Source organism: Andrographis paniculata, unplaced genomic scaffold, assembly GCF_009805555.1.
Source record: "Andrographis paniculata isolate CXL003 unplaced genomic scaffold, ASM980555v1 Contig77END, whole genome shotgun sequence".
In the NCBI taxonomy this organism is placed as follows: domain Eukaryota; kingdom Viridiplantae; phylum Streptophyta; class Magnoliopsida; order Lamiales; family Acanthaceae; genus Andrographis; species Andrographis paniculata.
In genome coordinates this window covers 2312705-2330625 of record NW_026137614.1, presented here as the reverse complement: position 1 = coordinate 2330625, position 17921 = coordinate 2312705, and the positions used below count along the sequence as shown (strand labels likewise).

The following is a 17921-nucleotide window of genomic DNA, read 5'->3' as shown; positions in this document are numbered from 1 at the left end:
TGGAAAGAAATTCGTTTAGAAAAGAAAAATCTGATTAACCATTGTGTTATTATGTAATGCTGGTGATGGGTGAAGTGTGCGTGTGGTGGGTGGGTATGGTAGGTGTGGAATAAATTATTATGATAAGTTGTTAGTTAATTTTTAATAATTATGTACAATTAATTTAAATTAAGCAAACATTAAGATTATTCAACTTTTGTTAATTTTTACTTCCTCCGTCGTACTATATAATATGGGTGTACTATGGTAGATACAATAATTTAGGTAAAGTATAATTAGTAAATAATTAAGAAGTGTATTAATAAAAATAATTATTATTTAGTAAAAATAATTATAGATTAAGATTAAGATAAGAAAATAGTATATTAAAATTAAGAAAATTATAAAATTTAAAATTTAAAATGCGATTAAAGTACATAATTATATTTTCAAAATAAAAAGGATAAATTATGTGGACGGATAAAAATAAAAAATAGGGAGAAATTATAGAGAGAGATGGAGTATTTTTTATAATTGGATACGAAAAAATATATATAAATGTAAATATAAATAAAGCCTAAAACAGGCCTTTTACTCCATTTGAATATTCAAAGAAGAGAATCATGACAGCGATTGCCCACTCACTCCTACCACGCCTAGTTTAAACACAAATTTCATTTGACCGACGCCGAATCGGAATCGGAATTGGAATTGGATTCTGCGTCTCTCTCTCTCGTATTCGTATATTCTGATCTGCCATTTCTTCACAAATGGAAAGACCTTCAATTTCTCCGATGGCGGGAGTTTCTTCCTTCACCGACGCCGGATCTGCCAATAACCGTGAAGAAGCTCTGGTGGTGCCCTGTGACTATTTCCATGGTGTAATTGATTACATAAACCAGATGGTTATGGAAGAAGAAGAAGAAGACGATCACCAATTGGAGGCCAGCTTCTGTCTGCTCCACGACACCGAGAACCACCTCCGCGACCTCCTCTCCTCCGATCCTTCGCCTTCCTCTTCAGCTGCTGCTGCAAATGATAATCAGAAGAATCATCGCAGCGGAGGAGAGGACGATGATGGCGTAGCAGATACAAGGAAAGGTAAGCTATCAGCAACTTATTATTATTACGCAGACGAAGAACACGACGAAATGGAGAAGTTCGACAAGTTGCTGCTCTGCCGGAGAATGAATCCAGGCTTCTACGACGAAGTTCCGGTCACCGGAGATGAAATCAAAGTCATAGACGGCCAGCATAAAAGCATGAGGCAGTATTGGAAAACTACAGTGCCCAAACGGGGGAGGCCTAAAGGGAGCCGCAGCCGAAAGAATAATAACACCAACACCGATAATAATAATAATGCCGAGGCCGTCAAGGAAGTAGCCGTCGATCTCAGGAGCCTCCTTAGCCGCGCCGCGCAAGCCGTGTCCGAATCCAACACCGCCGTAGCCGGACCACTGCTGAGCCAAATCAGGCACCACTCGTCGCCCTACGGCGATCAGACCGAGCGGCTGGCGCATTGCTTCGCGAACGCCCTCGACGCAAGGCTGGCGGGCACTGGCTCCGCAATGTTTGCTGCATATGCTTGCCAGAGAATAACAACCGCCGAGCTCATGAGATCTTACAAAACGTATGTCCAAGCATCTCCGTTCCAGAGGATGTCCAATGTGTTTGCCAATAAGTCGATCGGGAGGTATGCGAACAAGGCGACGAGGATCCACATAATCGATTTTGGGATATCTTACGGCTTACAATGGCCCTGCATAATACAGGGCTTCTCGTTGCGGCCGGGTGGCTCGCCCTTGGTCAGAATAACCGGGATCGACTTTCCTCAGCCAGGTTTCAAGCCAGCTGAGAGAGTCGAGCAGGCGGGACGGAGACTAATGAGCTACGCCAGGAGGTTCAACGTCCCGTTGGAGTACACCGCAATCGCCAAAAGATGGGAAGACATAACCGTGGAAGAGTTAAGGATCAGAAGAGGCGAAACGGTCGTCGTCAACTGTATGTACAGGCTAAGACACGCGTACGACGAGTCAGCGGGGGTGAACACCCCCGCGAGGGACGAGGTTCTTAAACTGATCAAGAGGATAAACCCGGGGCTGTTTGTGCACGGAGTGGTGAACGGGTCGTACAATGCAGCCTTCTTCGTCACCAGATTCCGCGAAGCTCTGCATAATTACACGTCGTTCTTCGACATGCTGGAGAGCACGTTGCCGTCGGAGGATCAGGAAAGGGTGATGTTTGAGAGGGAGGTGCTAGGCGGGGAAGTGATGAATGTGGTAGCGTGCGAAGGAGCGGCGAGAATCGAGAGGCCGGAAACGTACAAGCAGTGGCAGGCACGGAACCGACGGGCCGGGTTCCAGCAGGTGGCGTTGGATCGGGAGATACTGAAGGAAGTGGCGGGGAAAGTTAGAAGGGAGTACCACAGCAACTTCTTACTGGATGAGGACAGCGGATGGATGCTGCAGGGATGGAAAGGCAGAGTTATGTATGCTCTATCTTGTTGGAGGCCCGGGCCGACCCGACCCACACAAGAATGAATGATCAACATAACATAGCATATATTCCTCCTTTCTCAGCTATAACATATTCTGTTCTACAGCCATCGGCAGCAACGGATTGATTCAGCACACCTAATTAAAAGGGTACTGAGATCTTTTAACCTAAAACCAATCGTTGATATGGAGTGAATCGTCTCGAAAATTCAAACAGGATTAATACTTAGTACGGATACAATGACTTTGATATATGTTAAGAAAGGATCCGAACTTTCAACCTAAAACCAATTAGTGATAGGTGGAGTGGCTTTTCACCCTTGTAAGCCAAGGGAGTTCCCACATTTTTTCAATGTGGTACATATTCAACAACAACTCTTTCAAAAAGTTGAGATAGCTCAATTTCATCATCTCTAAGTAAGTTAGTTGCTCTGCTTCTCTCAACATGAAAAATCCTCCAGTCAGATAGATACTGGTGCTTCCTCCTCCCTCCCCTTCCCGTCCTTCTCGACATCGACAGAAGCCATAGCCCCAGACTTTTGAGGTAATTCATATTTGTCCAAATTGATATATGACTGGGATGGGAGGAAGGAATCTACTAGCTTCTTCATCCCTTTGCTCAACATACTTTGAACCAGCCTTGCATTTGATTTGTGCCATCACTTCGTCTGTTGGAGCTATTAACAGTAACAGGAGAAAATTCGGAACCTTGTCTGCAAGAAAGAATGGAGTAAAAGCCCAACTGATGGCCCTGTTCCACTATGATCAACTGTCAGGATCAATGCAACTGCTCTGAGAGGTTCACAAAATTGCCATCCTCCTCCCATCACCATGATTCACTGGATCACAAGGTGAAGGTGGGAATTTCTAGCCAATAGCCCAAAGAGCAAGTGGATCATGGAACATGCTCGGATGCTTGGCTTCTACTCCATGTTCAGTATCTCCCATCCTACTGCTGACATTTAGAGAGGAAGCAGTATTATCAAGGCCCCACTGGGTGGGTTTAATGGAAGGAAAGCAATATCCCCGAAATCAGTCTCTCTATTTGATCAGATGTGGGTGAATAAAAGTTCTCCTCAAATTTCTAACCATTTGCAACTTTAGGTATATCACTGGACTGAGGGAGGATCCATAACAATAGGTGATGATTTTAGATCTTTTTTCTACTATGGGTTTCGGTTTTTCAGATGTATCAGAACCTAGTTTCGACTTATTTCAGACATGCCATCTCAAATCAAACACAAGATAGAGCATAGCTTCAATGAGTCACCATTATATAGCTCAATTTACCAAGCTAAGAATAAGAAATTTTCATCTAACCAAAACTCCAACAATATCAATGATTACCTACCTTATCATATCATTGGAGTTTACGATTCACAATCGAATTGAACACTTACCTTCTGCTAACACCTTTTCTAACCCTAAAATCATTAAACAAAAACAGTGTAAGAGGGAAACTCCTCCCAGGTCAGCCTCATCCATTTCATTCAGAGTTGTGTAGAACAATTTAATCATTATCACTCTCGTACGTTTATGTTACCAAAAACTCTAATTTTAAAATAAATCACGTTCAAAACTTATTTTCTATCTAATGAATTAATCAAAATCCTATTCTTAGTTCAAAACACCAATTTATATCTCATCAGACAGTTATTTTCCATGTAACTTTTTATATTTTCCAAACTAATACAAACTCCAAATGACGTCTGCAGAATTAAGCAAACAATCTTCACCCAGCATAAAACACGTGACAAAATCGCACTAACATCCCCCGTCAGAGTCGAATATTGAAAGGGAAACTAAACATATCCAGATGAACTGACGAGGCACAAAATTAAGAAAAACTAACCACTGCAGCATCAACAATCGTATACGTACTTCACTAAAATTTGTAAATGATATACATGTAAACAAACTGTTAGTATTGCCCCAAATTTTGTGCGACAACACAAACATTTCGATTGCTTCGTCAATGAGCGTACCTTCTCTGACAGCCAAGAGACAGAGATTTGCAGTGCAAAAGATTTTGAACGAATTTAACCTAGGATGGTTAAGACTTTGGGACATCTCCAAATACTAGATTTTTTTTTTTTTTTTTTTTTTTTCAATTTTTTTTCTAAATTTTAATTATCCCCAACAGATTCTATTTTTCCTTCTAAAAGAATATTCAATATATATTCCTTATTTTACATAATTATATAACTTTGATTCAACTTTTATTATTTACATATTAATCCTAATAATATTTTTTATTTAATATTTTAATATTAACATATATACATTGTAATATAAATAAGGGTAAACTATTTTTTTAGTTCGTAACGGACCCTTTATCATTTTAGTCCCGTAAGTGGAGTCTGTCGTAAAGTAGTTTCATAAGTAAAAAATTTTTGTTATTTTAGTCCTCCGATGCCGGAGACGCCCGCGTGGCTCGCCGGAAGCCACGTGTCCATCAGGTGTCCCGCAAGATCAGCGAGGCGGACACGTGGATTTTATGTTATCTTTTTATTTTATTTATTTATTTATTTTTCAATTGGATTAAATAAAAAAAATTAAAAAGATAAATAAAATTATAAATAAATTTTAAAAAAAATGAAAAAAATAAATAAAATCCATGTGTCCGCCAAGTGTCGCTGACTTGGCGGACACATAGCCTCCGGCGAGCCACGCGGGCGTCTCCGGCGCCGAATGACTAAAATAGCAAAATATTTTCACTTATGAGACTAGTTTGCGACATACTCCACTTAAGAGAGTAAAATGATAAAAAAATCCAGTTACCAAGACTAAAAAAACAGTTTAACTTATAAATATTTATATCTAATTTATAATTTATAAAATAATACAAAATAAAAAAAAAATAAAAATTGGCAGACCAAAAAATAATAAAAAAAATTTATCCTCTATTTTAGAGAATGTTGCAATGTTTCTCCATAGATTCTTTAAAAAAATGAGAAAGAAATAAATCCGATTTAAAGGATTTTGCTCCAATAATAGAGTATTTCTCAAAATTGTGAGTCGATTGGAATTGGAGTTGCCATCGGTGTTTTTCGACCCTGCACTTGGAATATATATTCCAGTGTCCAAATTGTGCCACGTGGCACAATCTCAAAATTTTCAAATTTTTTTTTTTCGAAAATTTGCCTTCCTTTTCAAGTAGTCAAAAAAACCCTAATCTGTCTGCATTTATGCTTTCGCCATTGCCAGTCATCATTTCCTCTCATCTCCGGCAAACATCATTTAAGAGCGTGATCTCTTCGAACATTGCAATAATCTGATATTTATGTCATGTATTTGGGCAGTTAAACCAAAAACAACTTAATCCTTTTTTTCTTTTGAGTTTACAGACAAAAAATCATTAAATATATACATATATATATATATATAAACTAATCTTCCTCCAGCTCCAACAAACCCAATCTGTCTACTTTTCATTCTACTTTCATAGCCACCGTCGTCACCATTTTCCCCTTCATTCCGAAAATCATCCAATGCTAATTTGGATTTAAATTTTACCAACACAGCAACGCTAGCAATGGTGGAAAAATTTAAAATATATTCTTACTCCAACAAGTAAATGGAATTGTCGCACCTACTCTGTGTCAGAATCCAACGAGTTCATCGGAGATATGAGGAAGAGCAAAAGTCAGCTCCGGTCACAGAATATCACGCCTTGAAATCTCGTCTATACAATTAAATTATATTTAGTAGTTTACCGTGTATATATATTTGTTCTTATTTTCTCTAGTAATTAGGTTTATAAGACTTATAATCAGTCTTTGTAAATGGGTTAGTGATTTGGTATGTGAAGGTTTCAAATATAGTATTATATTTCACTTAAAATCTGATTTTTTTCATTGTTGGTTCTTTCACAAAATAGCTTGCGGAAGTTCCAAAATTAGCCGCACTCTGTAAGTTTTTTTTTCTTTAATACTTCTCTCTTTCAGAAAAGATGTCTTATTGGAAGTTGATACGATATTTAATTGAAAGTGAGTATAAAGTAGAAGGTAAAAGACTAAAATACTTTGCGTTTTGAATGATTTTAAAAAGTAGATTTGAATAATAATTAATGATAGTTTGGAAAAGTATAAATAATTTTGTTATAAAGTGGGGACCATCATTACTGAATAAGAAAACAATACAATTATTTTGGGACGGACAAAAATGGAAAAACAACACAATTCTATTGGGATGGAGGGAATATTTGTTTTATCCGTTACTTTGCTGAAGTGAAGAGGAAATAATGACCAATAATGCCAACAATAGAAGAAGTATAGACAAATTGGATTTATTTTTTTGCTACCGGAAGAAGACCCAGTAAAAGAAGACATAATTTTAAAAATTAATATAAGAAAATTGACTCTTTTCAGATTGTGGCATGTGGTACAATCTAGGCACCCCGAACATATGTTCTGAGTGTATGGTCGAAACAGCCCCTACCAACCTAGGCATCAGAGCATGTTGGCGTAGGCAAGATTTTACGCCTTCCATAGTGCACAATAGATTTAGCCAAATTTATGGAAAAGAAACACGCTTTTAATATTTTGTAAAAATAATAATTAGAATTGTATTGACAAGTAAAAGTCTAAACTAAATACAAATAACAGGTGTGTGTATCTAACAAAATATTTTTTGAAATGAGTTAACCATATTTGTTGTTAACTCTAATGAAGTGTTGATCTCCGTCTATTATACTCAAATATAGTTGAACGTAAATTGATTAAATATGCATATACTGGATGTTTTTCTAAGCCGCATAAAACCAAGGCTAAATTGGCTATATATTGTGGTACTGTAGTATCTTGGAGATTTACCAAAAAAATATTAATTGCTCAATCTTCAAATCTTGCGGAAATAATAGCTATTAACGGGGCTAGTTGAGAATGTGTTAGCTGAGATAATTGATTCATCATATTTTCAAGGATTATAACTTGAGATCTTAAAATAAATTTTTCTACTATTTTATATGAAGATAATCAAGCTTATATAGCTCAACTGAAAAAATGTAGATTAAAAGAGATATGATGAAACATATTTCATTGAATTTTTCTTAATCACGATCTTCAGAAAAACAGTGAAATAGATGTCTACCGGATTCGATAAGACAATAATTTAGCAAATTTATTAAGCAAGGCTTTACGAAATGCAACATTTGAAAAAATGGTGAAGAATATCGGGGTGCGTCGGCTACAAGATTTCAAGTAAAATCCACATTAGGGGGAGCACTTTTGAAAATATGAATGACTTACTCTTTTTTTTTTATTATTAGAATTTTTGTCTCATTGAATAAAATTTTAATGATTCGTATTTATTACAGTTAATGACACCTAAAACAAAGTATTATAACCCATTAAATTGTAAGTGCCATTTATATGATTTTTCTTACATACATTGTGACACTTATCATTATAGGTAACATAACCCGTGTGTGTTCGTTTATTTTTTCCAGGTTAAAGACTAATAACATTAATCAATGTAAGGAATTCGAGAAAGAAAATAAATGAGATAGCACAGAAATTTGATACCAAATCTAGTTGACCTTAAGAATTTAATCTTGGACCCAAAATCTTAAGTATGGAAAAGGAACAAATCGATAAGCTTAATTCTTCTGCAAGAATTTAGAAGCTAGGAACCAATGGATAATTTCAAAGACCCAATTTGAAAACAATGCAAGGAATCATTCACTCACACTTTGAAAGTAAAAATAATGAAAAATACAAGTTTTCAAAGGAAAACAAATATATTATAACAAAATATGAAAGTAGATACAAGAGCCTATGTATAAGCCAAAGGGAAGAGAGACAAAACACTTACTACATTAAATTGGCAAAACATTCTCATAGAAAACATATTTCAATATACATAATTGATACATGTTCCCAAAAGCGTTTTATCAATATCATAATAATGACAACATATTTCCAAAATAATATTTTAAGATTGTAATTAATAGTAGTACATTACTATGTACTTAATACTCACTTGGGAGTTCAATACGGTAAGCGTTGTCGTTCATTATCTCCAAAACATGGAAGACGCCATCACCATGTGGTGTTAACTTGGACTTTCTTATCTCGAGAAAATGTTCCTTACACAAATGCAACCAAAATCAATCATCCAGATGGAGTTGAACTTTCTTACGACCTTTGTTTGCTTGTTTTATGTATTGCTCAGCCGTTTTTTGGAGTCTTGTGCGGACTTCATTATGTAATTTTTGTACGAATTTTGCTTTCTTCCTACCATCAATATTGATTTGCTCATTGTGAGGCAATGACATAAGATCAAGAGGTGTCAGTGGGTTAAAGCAATACACAATATCAAACGGTGAACAATTTGTAGCCCTATGAATGGTACGATTGTAAGCAAACTCAGCATGTGGTAAGCATTATTCCAAAGATTTCAAGTGCTTTTTGAACTAACGTACTCAATAAACTACCTACAGTTCTATTCACGGATTCAGTTTGGTCATCTGTTTTTGGGCGATGTGAAGTTGAAAATAGCAATTTTGTCACCAATTCGAAAAAAAAAAACAATGATTTTACGAATTCCATGCAACCTAAGGACTTATTTGAAAAACAAAATTTCTACATGTGAAGCATCAGTGGTTTTTAGTGCATAGTATAAAATGAGCCATCTTTGAAAATAGATCGACAACCACAAAAATCGAGTCTTTTCCACTTCCACTTCTAGGCAATCCTAAGATGAAATTCATAGAAATATCTACTTAAAGGGATTCAGGAATTATGAAGTGTGTATACAAACGATGAGGTTGAAAAGTTGACTTGGAAGTTAAACAAATGGTGCATTTTCAAATATTTTTCTCTTATAATGCATGACTCACACAATCAATTATTCGATTTGTCAATTAATGGTCAAGTCTAGTTGAATATATGGTCTTGTATAGTCAATCAATCGACTTGCCAACTACGGTCAAATGTAGCCAAATCTACAGTTCACATATCTATTACATCGACTTGTCAAGCAAAACATAGTCTAGCCGAACTCACGACACATTTATTCAATCAATTGAGATTTGTCAATTGATAATGCTTGATTTTAGCATATTGTATAATTCATATTTATTTAATTATTTATATATTTATGTCAAGCTTTGGTCTTATTTATATTAATTTATTCCAATAATTGTATTTATCGGATTTTACTTGTAAAATATTAATTTATTGATTTTTAGTTTTATTTTATAATTATTTTGAAGATAAATTAATTAAATTATGTGTTTCTTGAATTATGTATTTGATCATTATTTTAGCATCCAAGTATGCGAGAGTCTTGTTGATATGCTTAGTTGTGAGCTGAATTTAACTCCGATTAAAGAAATATATCAAAATGGTAGAATTATTAGCGAAACAGTTTAAATAATAATTCATTAGATATAAACGCTTGTCTATCAGGTCGCAAAAATGTCCAGTGATAGTGGCTTTTCTTTTAAAGATTGTTCTTAACGAGGTATCACTGAAGCCTCGTTGTAAATCAACTAAGGTCAAATATCAATCGAGTCAAAAATTGAGTTTAAGGGAACAAGTGTGATCACACTCATTCCTCTGAATTTCCTCCAAATCATACATATATTATTCATTAACACACTATTGCTATCCGGATCATTTCCTCCAAGACGATCTAGCCATTTAGGAATGCACTGTTCAGACACAAAGACCTCATTCCATTCTCCCTGCTACACATATATTTTTATCAATTTTTAGTTAGATTGAATTATGCTCGTTTATCTTTTCATTTTATTCGATTGCATTAACTAATTGCACATTTTCTAATTAAATATAGGATATTAACATATTCTCTGAGTTCGACATGTATACTCGCCAGTTAAAGTTTTTTTTAATTATTTTTTGACAAAATTTTTGGAGTTATTACATGAATACACACAATATTATCTTTATTTTATACCATATATCATATTTTTATCTCAAAGATCTTTTAAAATCTCTCCAAACCCATCGATCACCAACCATGGCCAAGCCTAGCCGAATTTACGGCTCACATACCCAACCAACTACAGTTTATCATATTCATACATCAACTACCAACAATGATTTGCCTATCATCGGCACAAATAACCCGAACAATGATTAATCACATACACTACATATCAAATCTAACTTCAGTAAATAATTTATAATAGCATGGCACAATGAATGCACTGGATATCGCACATAAGACATAATTATAATGACTTACTTAATTCAGGCCCTTAATCAAATTGTTTATTCATTTCCGATGTACATAATTTAAATCATACCATACTTATAGGAAGCTAACCAACTCAACCACTACAGACCTATGGGACTTGATTGATTGGACTTCACCGTACCATCAAATACAATATGTTATATTATTCAAAAAGACAAAATTCTTTTTTGTTGTTTTTGGCAATAAACAGGCATCAGTCAAGTTGTCGGAACTGCTGTATGACACAAAATTGACAAAAAAGAAAAAAAATACCACAGACAGGTACCGTGGCAAATATGCCACCTTTGGGCAGGTCAAACCTGCTGATCATTTATTGGGACAAATCGACTTGTCCCATATAGAAGACATGCAGATAAGGCATTGGCATGCTACATTCGTCTTGTAAGGCATTTATTGCCTCGTCCTTGCTGCCACAAGACTGCACACACCCAACCTTGTCCATTTGTGTTTAGGTTTTGTGTTTTGTGTGAATGGATGTATTTTTGTGGATGATGATACACAAGAACTTTGAGTATGCTTTTCTCTCCATCAAATATAGTGTTGAGAGGTTTATACATGGAGGTTTGAAGAGACGAGAAGAATGATTCTTAGAGTCGAAGCCAAATGAAATAACCATCTTGTATGCAATCTTATCTTAACTTGACCGTTGATCTGTTGGAGTCGTTACAGAGTAATAACAATCAGTATATTAGAGTTTGTAAAACTAAATGGAGCTTGGGTAAAAGATAGGTCGGGTAGTTTTGTATGGTGTCTTGTATGGTGTAAACCAAAGGTTTGGTTTAGTTAAGACTCATGAATTGGAATTCTCCAAACGTAGGTTGGAAAACCGAACTTGGTAAACAAACTTTGTGTATTATTTCTTTGTTGCACTCATTCAACCATCAATTTGTGCACGAACACACAGTGCCGTTTCAACCGCGCAACAACCACGTTGTAAAGATGTGGCTACATCAAAACATTTTATAGTTCCGCGGTGCAAGTTACTCGGAGGCATTGGACCTCTTATTCGATCGGTCCCCCGATTTCCAACACAATCAATCATTCTACTCTAATTTGGCACAAAAAATATAAGACTAATGCCAAATCAAAATCAGCGTTTCTAAATTTTATTTCAAATACCAATAATTTAAAAAATCATTATTTAATATTTAAATCATTGTTTCGATTACAGTATTGCTTGGATCAAATTACCACCTGAAATAATAAATATTAATGTAATATATAACACATATTTAAATAACATATTAAATAATTATGTATAGCAAAATATATCTATATTTTAGTAAATACAATAATAATTTGATTCAATTTACAAATATTTATAAAGGAAGTAATAAATATTATATAGTAATATATAGCATATTAATTAACACAACCTATGCTATTGCCTTATGAAAATTTGCTAATTATTAAAATTAATGTGCTATTTTATTATTATTATTATTATTTTTAGTTAACGTGCTAATTTAGTAATATGTATTTGTAGTTTTGCTAATTAGTTCAAATTATTTTTCTAATTTAATCAAATTAGCATTTAACCGCTGCCTTAAATCATTATAATAATATTAATATAAGTGAGTTTAAGATTATTTATAATGTTTAATAAAATTCATAGTAAAAATAAAACTAATACTCCAACTCGAGGGAGTATAATTATTTGCTTTTTGTATGTTTATATTAATATTTTATATATAATATTATAATTAAAAAAAATAAAAAGATGATTTTATCCTTAAATCCATTAATTTTTTAAAGACATTGTTTGTAATATTGCATCTAAGGTAGAAATATTTTTTATTAAAATTTAAAAGTACTTTATTAAAAAAGAAACAATACATTGAAATTGGATGAAATTAACAAAATGATTATATTGAATTGACGAGAAAGTAATCTATATATGGATGACAAATGATAGAAACACATAAGTAAAATAATTGTCTCTCTAATGTTCTCTCTAATGATCTAAATAAGCATACAGTTCAGTAAACATACAAAACCTTAAAACAAGTCAAATGAATGAATCTAACCGCAATACTATACTACAATTCAAAACCAAAAACACTACCAAACTGCTCCCATCACCACATAGATGGATAGATAGATGGTAGACTCTCTCTCTCTCTCTCTCTCTCTCTCTCTCTCTCTCTCTCTTATTTCCTATACAAGTTTTACGCTCATCTTTCCATGTAGACATATTACACCCTAATGTATTTGCTGAATTCTTTTGTTTCACAAACAGACACAGACACAAATCTTCCTATTTTGTTTCCTACACAACATTATTACTAGAGAGGAAGTAAAGGAAAAAAAGATATGGAAAATGGGTGGGTGGGTGGGTGGTTAGGTATCAGAGAAGAAGACAAGTATCGGGATGGGACTTGACCTGCTGCTTCGCTTGCTGCTGCGACCAGTAAGCGTGCGCTGTCAGCACCCGGTCGAGGAGTTCCTGAGGCACCGGCTCCCCCCGCCTTTGCTGAGGAGATATTCTTGCCGTGTGGACTAGCGTTTTCCACTTATCCTGCAAGAACATCAGTTCCGGAGGATACATAATTATTGCTCGCTCTGTCTCAGTCACCGATGAGCCTTGGAATCATTTAAAATCTACCGTCGAATCTCAAACAGATCCTATTCAACCGATGAAGGCATTCGACTTGGCATATCGTGTAATCGGGAAGCATCTCTCTTACCTTCAAATCCACGTAAGTTCTGTGCTTTGCGCTGTCGAAAGCTCGCAGCTTGACGTCGCGCCATCTGTGGAGTTCATAGTAAATTAGTGGGACAAACTGTTATGATGGGAGTCCGGGGTTGCAACTTAAAACCAATTGATTATAAGTGGAGTAGCTCTTCACCCCTATAAAATAAGACAATTCCATCATATCCAATGTGAGACAACACTTCCTCCTCAAAATGATAATTTCAAAATTTCAAATAAGATCAATACCCAATAAGAGCACTCTGGCTCTGATACCATGTTAAGAAGGGATCTGGGCTTTCAACCTAAAACCAACTGATGATAAGTGGAGTGACCCTTCACCCTTACAAAGTAAGAGAGTTCCCACACATTTACCAATGTGAGACAATATTTAACACTTCCCACTCGAAATGATAATCTCGAAAATCCATACTGCATCAATAACCAATACGGGCACCATGGGTCTGATACCATGTTATGACTCAGACCCATGGTGCCCGTATTGGGTATTGATTCCTGTATGAATTTTCGAGATTATCATCTCGAATGATAAATGTTGACTATCTCACATTGAATATGATGTTGGGATTTCCCTACATACCTTATATAAGGGGTGAAGGACTACTCCACTTATAGCCAATTGGTTTAAATTGGAACCCTAGATCCGTGTCGTAACATGGTATCAAAGCCATGATGCCCGTATTGGGTTGATTCTGTATAGATTTTCGAGATTATCTCTCGAGGGAGAGTGTTGAATACTGTCCCACATAGATATAATGTGGGAATTTTTTGGCTTATAAGAATGAAGGATCACTCCATCTATTACCAATTGGTTTTAGATTGGAAGCTCGGATTCTTCTTAACACAAACAAGCAAGCAAGCATTCAAACAGCACGAAAGACAAGCATGGATGCATACCTTCCCGTTCCGAGCTTCTCAACAGCCTGGACTAGAGCTTCGACTTCAGCAACAGTGAAAGGTCGACGAATCCGGCGCTGTGCAGATTCAGACCGCTTGGATTTCCGCAAAGGAACTACAGCCAGCGGTTCTTGTTTCACTGCAGGTACGGGAACCAGTGCTTTCGATTCATGATCTGATTTGTGCAAAGGCAGGCAGAGAGTGGGAGGGGAAGGAGCCGAGTCATGATCGCTTTCAATAAAATTGTTCAAACTAGTCCCCGACAGATCGGGGGGAGGTGCATCGACATTCCCCTGCTGTCTACTACTGATACTGGGAGTTGGAGGGTACCTGGCAGAGGGTAACGTGTTCTGTTAGCCCTCGAACGAGATTGTTGGCATAACTAAGAGTGGCGCAATGAAAGTGCGGATTGAAGAGCACCTTGCGAGAGGCTGGGGGTTCTCACACAGGATCCGATCGTGATGGGCCTGAGGAAACAAGTGCATGGGGGCCGGTGGGGGACTCGGCTCGAGGGTGAACCCGAGGGCATCGATCTTGTTGTCATGACAAATTCCAGTTTGAAGTAATGTTTTCGCATCGTCCCTAATCTTCTTCCCCTGAAAGTGTACGCCAACACGGAGCCCCCCACCGAGCACTGAAGTTACTGCGTCAGCAACCGTTCGCTGCGCAAGATTAAAGCCGCCATATAAAGCGACGTATTGCTTAAACAATAGTGAATGAATATTATAGTTAGTAACAGTTGGAATACCTTCAGAGAACCGATGGTTGCAGTTTCCGGGACCTCAATCAACAACTCCGGCACCCGAAAAGTTTTTATTTTTAGCTTAACTGATCCAAAGAAAAGCAGGAAACAAAGACATAAGAACCTCCGCCAAATGTTAAATGATGTTTCGCCATGAGAGGGTTTGTAGTTTGTACCTTGAGCATTCCGGGTCTGTAACGATGCATAAACTCCAGGCGTAGGCGGAGCCGGGATTGCTGCATTTGCCTCACATGAATCAAAACTTCCTCGAGCATAAAACGGACACCAAATCAAGATTCAGATGAAAAGTTACCTCGTGGTCTCAATGGACCAGAGCTGAGTCTAGATTCATTGGCGACGCTTTCAGGGACCCGATAAATTCCATTTCCACCATTACTAGTGCCTTCATCAGAATTTGGAATCGAGTTATACTCGAATATCTTCCTCTTCTTGAAAGGATAATCCTTCATAGGCCTAGGCCGCTTGGAAGCGTCCTTCCTGTGAAGATTATCGCATGGCGCAGAATCTAACAAAATGATGCAAAAACCCGGTAAACATACGATTTAAATTGTGCCTCAATGGCGATGAATATAAATGCAACTCACCGACACTATAGCATTCGTCGCCCTTCTCCTCTGAAGCCACTTTGCAATGCTTGGAAGCAAGAAACTTCCTAAACTTATGATCTTCGACCTGCGAAGACGGCTTAGAAGCCTTAATAATACGAGCACTGGGTTCAGTGCACTCGGAAGAGTTTCCGTCATCATCCCTATTACCTAACATTACATTATTGTCCAAATTGACAGGGAAAGAGCCGCAAGGACCGTGGCTCTTGCTAACGGGAAACTTGAAATTATCGACTGAACTAACTAATGGAGACGGCTTTTTCTCCCAAACCTCCCGATGTCCTGAACTGGACAGCAACAGGGCCTTATTACCTACAGACAAATTCCTGGTATTATTTGGAGAATCCATTTTATTCTCATCCTCCAATTTACAGTTAATAGAAAACTGAAAATGAGGCGACTCGACATCTGTCACAGGCGGCGTGAAAATCCCGAGGCTGAGCTTGCAGTTATCATTGGCCATCTGTTCCTTCTGCGAGCAATCAGAAGTTGTTATTCCGGATACCGGCCTCGAGATGATGTCATTTTGAGGGCAGCAAGCATTTGGATCGGGAGCTTTGGACACAATCTCGGTGATCAAAAAATTCCTTTGGACACGATCCTGATCACTATGATCTTCCTCTGAAGCCTTGTTTGTGTCCTTGTCGATCACAGGATGATCCTTCACTGCTGGTGGTGGTGGTGGCGGCGGACAACCTCCGCCGTCCAACAACTTTCCAGCCACGGTCGCCAGTAAATCGAAGGCGCACATTTGCTGCTGGTCATCGAATTTTCTCTTGGATAAGGACCTCCTCTAAGACAACAATCGACAAAAGGAAATACAATGAAGCGATAAATAGATAAATAGATATGAAGATTATGGATTAGGTAGGTAATACCCACCCTGACAGATCGGGCGGCTCGGGGTGTGGGAGGCACCCGATAGCCGTTAAACCCATACTCTAACCTCTTCTGCAGTGCCATAGCTTCTTATAAACCATAACCAAGAAGATCTGTTCGCCATAAAACCTCAAATTATTTGGCATGTCAAGAAGCTATCAAATTATTACAGCAACAACACACCTACAACATCCAACATCAGAACCATCACCACACATAATTTTAAGGATCTTATATTGTAAAACCAAATGTTAGTTAAGAATGGCTTTCCTATAGAATTTTCATTTGATGTTAGAAAAATGTTTTATCTTTATTGTCGAAACACTGCAAATCCTTATTGCATAAATTATTTCTGTGCAGAGAATCCCTTTCGGAAATCACATTTACTCTTAATCAAATTAGTTCCAAGGCCTTCAACATACTATGGACATATAGCTTAACAACATGAACTTTAAATTCGTCTTCAAAATCCTTAATATCATCAAATAGGCAGTTTATTATTGCATCAATGCAATTCTTTATGTTTGAACTTGATCAGAGAGATTTGATTTTCAAATAGCATTCGTTTCGAATATTTCCACAGTCAGATAAAAAGTAGCCATGAAAATGAAACAGAAGCAGAAAAAAAATACAGAGACCTATTTCTTCTTCGTGAGCAAAAAGCAAATTCCGATCATTCCAACTTTCCCCAACAGTTCAACACGCCCGTGTCAAAAAACCACTCGCAGAATTCGATCATCACCACCTTCTCAGACCATCACGAATTCCCCCAAATTTAAAAGCCCTCGACGATCCCCACTAACGAAGATCAGAATTATGTCCAGCCCCTGTGAAAGAACGAATACTCAATCCTCCATCATCAACGGCCCGAATTCCAGAAATCATTGCAACGATAAGGAAAGATTTCAAAACCAAAACGCCGACAAAGAATCAGCCAGAATTCTCTTTATCCTTTCTGATCGAACAATTTCTTCCAACAGAGGGACAAAAACCCAGAGAAAACCAGCCTAAACCCCAAATTTTGCTATAACATTGACCCCTGTCACCGAACCTATAGGTAGATGGGCACCCACCACCGGCTATAAAAGGTCACGCCACAAAGAACACCTTGAAGACCGATTCTCGTGTGGGTTACCAGACGCTTCCTGATGCTGACACGTGGCGGGGAAGTGAAAATCCTGCGGTGGATCCTCGTTTAACCCCTCGAGAAAAACGTTGGGTCATCAAGCGAGGGAATTTTCTTTAAATTTTGTTTTTCTTGTGGTTTTTTAGATCAAATTCTTAAATATTTTGGATTTTATTGGTAGTTAATTAATTTTGGAGGGGTTTTAAATTATTACCATTGAAAAAGCGATTTACAAGGA

At 36.9% G+C, this 17921-nt stretch overlaps 2 protein-coding genes across 2 annotated transcripts; one reads left to right on the top strand and one right to left on the bottom strand.

The window, feature by feature from the left end:
- Positions 1-597: 597 nt before the first annotated feature.
- Positions 598-2838, top strand: LOC127266692 (scarecrow-like protein 14). Its single transcript, XM_051297042.1, has one exon. The coding sequence runs from the start codon at positions 750-752 to the stop codon at positions 2517-2519; it is 1770 nt and encodes a 589-aa protein (XP_051152999.1). The 5' UTR covers positions 598-749; the 3' UTR covers positions 2520-2838.
- A 9724-nt stretch (positions 2839-12562) lies between these two features.
- Positions 12563-17676, bottom strand: LOC127239426 (telomere repeat-binding protein 2-like). The gene is made up of 10 exons (XM_051257565.1): positions 17196-17676; positions 16561-16670; positions 15658-16471; positions 15366-15578; positions 15229-15288; positions 15059-15138; positions 14731-14972; positions 14311-14640; positions 13388-13451; positions 12563-13218 (listed from the first exon to the last, which is right to left on the bottom strand). Exons 2-10 carry the CDS (start codon positions 16639-16641, stop codon positions 13048-13050), a joined length of 2055 nt encoding a protein of 684 aa, XP_051113522.1. The 5' UTR covers positions 16642-16670; positions 17196-17676; the 3' UTR covers positions 12563-13047.
- Positions 17677-17921: the final 245 nt, after the last annotated feature.

Bases quoted from the DNA above. Each gene is read 5' to 3' on its own strand.
- LOC127266692 (XM_051297042.1), top strand. From the start codon at position 750: ATGGAAAGACCTTCAATTTCTCCGATGGCGGGAGTTTCTTCCTTCACC.
- LOC127239426 (XM_051257565.1), bottom strand. From the start codon at position 16,641: ATGGCACTGCAGAAGAGGTTAGAGTATGGGTTTAACGGCTATCGGGTG. The intron at 15,289-15,365 runs GTAACTTTTCAT...AGGCAAATGCAG, and splicing joins TGGTCCATTGAGACCACGAG to CAATCCCGGCTCCGCCTACG. The intron at 13,452-14,310 runs GTATGCATCCAT...TGAACTCCACAG, and splicing joins GAGAAGCTCGGAACGGGAAG to ATGGCGCGACGTCAAGCTGC.